General features: G+C 36.5%; 1 protein-coding gene across 2 annotated transcripts in view; it reads right to left on the bottom strand.

The window, feature by feature from the left end:
• LOAG_11610 overlaps nt 1-2,259 on the bottom strand; it is a 3,474-nt gene extending 1,215 nt beyond the window's left edge. The window contains exons 1-6 of one of the 2 annotated variants that reach the window (XM_020448381.1): nt 2,173-2,259; nt 1,791-1,906; nt 1,485-1,583; nt 1,186-1,325; nt 904-1,019; nt 673-768 (exon numbers count right to left, since the gene is read on the bottom strand). In XM_020448381.1, the coding sequence (XP_020301470.1) occupies nt 673-768; nt 904-1,019; nt 1,186-1,325; nt 1,485-1,583; nt 1,791-1,906; nt 2,173-2,190 (585 nt within the window). In that variant the 5' untranslated portion in view covers nt 2,191-2,259. The remainder of the gene's footprint in view (nt 1-672; nt 769-903; nt 1,020-1,185; nt 1,326-1,484; nt 1,584-1,790; nt 1,907-2,172) is intronic. The other variant, XM_020448382.1, reaches the window with a different exon arrangement.
• Nucleotides 2,260-6,417: the final 4,158 nt, after the last annotated feature.

Raw genomic sequence — 6,417 nt, 5'->3', positions numbered from 1 at the left:
ATATATATATATATATATATATATATATATATATAAACGGAGAGCATTACCAAACCAAGGCTAAATAAATCGTTTTAAGAGTTGTCCGAGGTTTTGATCTAGGACCTAAGATTCGGTTATTCTTTTAAAAAAACCGACGCAGTAAAGGTAACTGTAAAAAACCGAAGAAAAATAGAAAAACAACAAAGTTAGGAGGGAAATTACTATTAATATTACTACTTTATTAGTCCTTCGTACTTTGCAGCTCTCCAGGAGCTCCAGCTCCAAGATTCCTGCATCCTTACCAGTATTTTCGGACCAAAACTGAAGTAGGGTAGCTAGCTAGACAGTGTCCAATGTTCCACCCACCTTTCTCTTTCCATTAAAAACTATAATGAAAAAATCTACCAAGCACTTGAATAACTCACGAGAAATCTGTTAAATCCAGCCCATATTATGATTTAGAAAAGTTTCAAGTCAGTGTTTTTTTTTCACACTAACGCGTTCCTTTGCTTTATGTATAAGTTAACAATTTCCTTCGCTCTTAATTCTTACAGTTTAAATTCGCAAATACTTTTCATTCTTGCTAATCTGTTACAGCCAAACATGTATAACATGTATGCACTCCTTTCCTCTTTGATTCAGTAATGGTCTTTCATAACCAATAATCGCAAAAATTGATATCTGACTCACCCTGATGATCTTATTTATTTCTTTCCGTGCAATAGCATTTTTAACCAGATCGTCCAAGGTAATATTTCTCCCTTCTCTTTGCTCAGCAACATCTTCCTGCAATAATACTATTTCATAATAGAAATGACATTCTTTATATTTTGAAAAAAAAAAAGACAACACCATCCTTTTAATGAAAAACAGCAGCTCTTACAATGATGGAAACTAGTAATTTAAACATTACAGACTTACAGTTCGGTTTGTTGCAGTACAATGTGATAATTGACAACCACTATTACAATTGTCCAAAGCAAATCTTACTTTTGCCGTAGCACTCTTTATCAGTGACATCAGTGATTGCTCCAGTGCTGAAAAAATTCTGTTATTTAATTTTTACATAAAAGCGATTACGATATGTCAATCAAAAAATTCTACTTGAAAACGGTATTTCCTGTGAACATTATCGAAAAGCAGCTTACTTAAATATAATACATAATATACAATAGGCATGCAACAAGAGCACAAAAAAATAACTTCTTTTCAAAACTCGTGCTACGTAGCTCTCCTTGTGATCACTTTGCATTTCTGAAAACCATCCTACAGCTTCAGAATGTTGGTAGGAATGTTGGTAGTTTTTCTCCACTTTGCTTCCTTCATTGCATATAATATCAGAGCTAAAAGCATCTAAAAGAGCTAAAAGCTAAAAGTAAAGATTGGTCAGTTAATTGCTTTCAGAGTAAAGTCACTTATAAAATGAAACCAAATTGAGCAATGAATATTCCTGTGTCAGGACTTCAAAATCTGAATGCAACACAAGTGAAATGATCAATTACTTTTGGTGTTCATCAGAAGAACGCATCAAAGACAAATGAAAACTTCCGAACAACAAACCAACAACGGATGCTGTTTTCAGGCTGAATCCACTCCCACGTCTGAAATACATTCAGCAGTGAAAAGATGTAAGTTCGTTCAAACTATAATTTATTTCCACTTGACGAACTGATCCATTCTCCTCCAATAAATTTTACAAAAATCAGCCTCAAAATAGACCTTAAGCATCTCATCACGATAATAAATTTAAGTATAAATCATATATATGTTAAGTTTCAGCACATGTGTTTCAAACTGACACAACTTACGTGTCAATTAAACATTCAGCACTGTTCGCTGTATTATGCAGTTTAAACAATGACTTGTAACGTAGACAGCGACAGATACTCCGGTAGTACCCAATACCAAACACATTGAAAATTGCCTACAAAAGTTATACATGGATTTTTTTAAATGGTGCCCGGAGTAAGAATGATTACCAAGAAAAAAGTAAATAAACAAGCACGTTACTTAAACGAAATATGTATATGAAATATCATGCCGACATATAAAAATGGGTCAGATGACACTTTTTGATTTTTCCCAAATTAACTGCATACGGATAATGAAACGCAGATACATAATACAATTCTGATGCAATAAAGTTTATGGCTTCAAAACTGAAAAGGAAAAAAAAACACAAAAAGGAACCCGGAAAGCACTGGACATACTGAAGTCCTAAATCAATTATTTACAGTCTGCTGAGTTCCAATGTTTACCAGTATCATCCATCTGAAAACAAAGAAAGAACTAACAGTAAGAACGCATCTAAGAAGATACGAATAAGAAAACCCAGATCTACACAATAATAATATCTCTGACTTGTGGCCATCCAATCATGCAAACGATTACCCTTTACTATTTATATAAATTATTATCTGGTTTCTTCTAATTATCAAGAGTTTTCAATTTCTATTGTAACATATATGATGTATATTTCGCGAGGTTTATCAATTCATCACAACATATACAATCTCAACCGTATCAAATCTTGCAACTTTTCAGTCATCGTGTTCGGAAATTTCCAACCACTTCCACAAAACTGATGGCAATGATCAACAACTGTAAGATGTTCCATGAACTTCTTCTGCCCGACTCTTTACAGCTATAATTCAAATGGTTACCACTTCAACTGAAGCCCTATCCTTTTATCTCAGCCTTTTACTCATTCATATAACGAACTGAAAACTTCTGTGAGAAATCTCGGCAGGAAAAAAACAAACAACTCCAATCAAAGGAACCAGAACAATCGAACTAGCCACACCTCAAGCATCTACGATATTCAAAGCAACAACCCACCATACGACACTCTGACTGGTCCACTATGCAATACCTATGCAACCAATACCCGTAGTGGTGAAGTGACTGTGCGGATGAAATCGTGTAGCGTTTCCGGATAGCAGTATAATCGAGCAGGATGACGACTTTCGGCTTCTAACCTGAGATTTTTTTTTATGCTACTACTTTTCCGAACTAGTATTCCTGCATAGAACTTCACAGGATTGCCAGACATTTGATGTCCTTCATTGATTTGAAAGTTTTTGGTGGACGGAAATCATGCCACAAGTTTGGGGGAACTTTACAGAAAATTGAACACAAAAGAAAATATTTTCAGCTTTAACTGTCGAATGAAAAAAAAAAGTGCTCATTTTCTTCAAATAAGGAAACATAACAAACACATGGGATGTTGAAAATTTGATAAACAACGAAAATGGTTGATTGTTTATATCTAAATTTCATAAATTCGTCGTTGTATCCCCTCAACACGCAACCAAATAAACGAGAACTTCTTTCAGACTCACAAACAAGCATAAATCACGGAAAACAATTTCTGGAACAAATGTATAAGATTCATCTGTCATCTGTCATGAATTTCGTACCCATTCATGCCCATACTTTACCATTGTACAACTGCTCTTGGCTCATTCCACTAAACTAACAATAAGTGAATCAGGTTTCCTGAATATGGCAACGGTGTGTTACATGCAGTGACCTCTGGAATGAATTTCAGAATTTCAGCCATTAAATCCAGTCAGGCGCTGTCAGTAATTGGTAGCTCGCTCTTTGTTGATTAACAACATGTGGTACTGCTGACCTAAGGGATACTTTCGTAGCTGTGTGCTGGAGTACTTTGTCAGTACTTATCTTTAACCTACGGCAAGTGGATAATTTTGAGGATAATGGAATTGTCTTTACCTTCAGATTCACATCTAGTCTTGAAGCGATAATTATGCAGTGATGAGCAAAGTACTGCAAGGAAGAATTGTACAGTTCTTGAGAATAGACGATCAGCTACTTGTTAGACGTTTAGTTTTAGCAATGTAATAATAGCAATGGATTATTTCATCTGACAGATTGATAAACAGTCCAAGATTGGACAATTGGACCAACTATTTGGTTAACAAAAATGAACTCGAACAATGGAGATCGATCAACATGGTAACTACATACTGCAAAGGTACCAGTGAAAATCAATCTCACTTGTCCTACTTCATACAAATGGCAGCTATGGGACTACTACTACATGCAGTGATGTTATCATAACAGTACATCTCATGAAGATGGACGAAAGCCGATATTGCAGGTGCTACAGAGATGGACTCGATATGACTGATCTGTGGACAGATCATGATTTAAATTGGAAAAGTACTCGGTAACCTTGAAAACTTTGAAATATCATAACCGAACGATTGTAAATTTGATTGACAGCAGGCGCTGTATTAATGATACCAGCCGAATTGTATTTTGATTGAAGCAGTCAGGTAACAAAAATTACCTCGTTTCATTACGTCAAAGCGAAGATGTCGCCTAAAACGTATCACTTCTTGGACCAGTTATTAGTAACATTTCCAAAAAGTTCCATCTTTATGGGAATTTATTAACTTAATGGAAGTTAAATATGAATTTCAGCGGTGTAAGCTGATTATCATCGGAGAACCGTGTAAATTGCGAGTAGCATACTTGGAATGTAAGGGGAAAAGGTAGCATTAGCCAGATGGATAGCCATGAAGGTATTTATTTTTTTCAAGGCGAAATTTCCATTCCCGAAAAAGGGAGGTAGCGTGAAGTGACATCAGTTTTTCATTCAGAAACGAGAGAATTGACTGGAGTGATGAACCAACGGCCACAAAACATGAGGGACAAAATGTCGGTGAGGATATTGAATGAGGGAGGGGACAACAACAAACGTTCCCTCCCCCCTCCACCGCCAATACATAAGGTGGACATAGCCAAGGAGAGTGGAAGAAATGCGGAAGATAGGTGGGGATGCAGGTGTAAACGGAGGAATGGAAGAGGGAGAGAGGAAAGTTTGGAGGACTCCGTGAACGATCCCGCCTAAACTATGGCAGGGTGAGTCGGAGCCCAGCCTCTTTTGGCGGGACATTTGCTGAATGACCCGCCGCCATTCTCTGGATATTCGCCCACTTTTTATTTGCAAAACCCCATTGTTCCCATGTCTGTATGATCCCATCGTCTGCGTGTATACGTGTGGCATAGGAAGGGTTACTTGAAATGATACTGACCTTCATGGTCTGGGTTAGCATGCCGTAAGAGTATTCATAGAAGCTCACACAGTTCTGTGTCCACTTGCATCTTCTTCCGGACAACAATACATATTTGCGACCTGACAAACAGTCATCTAGTGAAGATGGTTGTTGCTCCACATGACCGGAGGTCAACTGAAGCAACTCTCCAAAGCACTTATACGCAGGGGTAGGTTGGAGTGCAGAAGTGAGAGGAGCGCTATTTTTTCAAATTAAAGAAAGGTCGTATTAAAGGAGATTAGAGGAGAAAAGTACAATAAAGTTGCTTCTCTCTTTTTTCATCCTTTTTTACTCATCTTCAGCATTCACTTCATTTATCTCAAAATAAATAAGTCTGAAAATAAATGCCGCAAAGTTGGCTATAATGAAAATTGCTAGTGTGCATTGCATACGATCACTCACTTATAGGTAGTAGATGTCGATAATGAAAATGAAGTGAACAGCTAGTCTATTAAGTCAAAAAGTTAGTTTGCAATGCGATCTTAGCGATTTCGGGAAGCTACCGACTAATGAAGTCTTTAATAATATCGCCAATAAACAGGTTAGATCCACTCATCCATCAAAACGGCAATCTGTGGAACTGAAACGATGAGTGGGAAAAATCGAAAACCGCTCAATTGGAGGAAATGACGATCATCACTTGATGGCTTAAAAAAGTGAACTGTCCATTAAATACAACATCGAAAGACCTTACGGCTTCCTTTGGAAGTGATATATATTACGTGATATGTGATGTTTGGCAGATTCTGAAATGAAGATAAGTTTACACAAAGAAATGATGCAGAGTAACTGTACCTCGATGGTACTTGCAATGCCAAGAGCGATACATTGAAGAAGTGAGTAGTCTTTAATGAGGAAAAAAAAATGGTTTTCATTTTGAAAGCTTGAAAATTCTAATGATGCGTGAGGGGCAATGTTTCTATTTTAATAAAACGACACTTGCGACTTTTTGAAACGAATTCCAGCTGATATACTTTTATCACTCATCTCTGATAATTGTATAACATTTTATTACCTTAGTATTTGAAATGAATTCATTAACTCATATCTACTTGTTACGAAGGTTTGCTGACCTTTTTTGACCGATATGGTGGCACAACTTTTTTACACAACATGATATACGATCTTCCAGTGTTCCTTTTGATCTAAGAATTTAACCAGCCATCACCAACATCCCAACTTTATACTTTGAACTGCCAATATGAAGGTTACTGTAGGGAACAAATTCATTAACTTCCATCTTCACCAACTTTTCAAAGTTAAGGATGACAAAAACAAAAAAAACGACTGTTGAACAAAGTAGCACACCTTTTCAATAAGTGTTGTGTCAAATCCCATTCATTATAAACTG

Source organism: Loa loa (genome assembly GCF_000183805.2).
Source record: "Loa loa unplaced genomic scaffold supercont3.223, whole genome shotgun sequence".
Classification (NCBI taxonomy): Eukaryota; Metazoa; Nematoda; class Chromadorea; order Rhabditida; family Onchocercidae; genus Loa; species Loa loa.
Note: the sequence above shows the minus strand (reverse complement) of the source record. Positions and strands in the feature narration are given on the sequence as shown.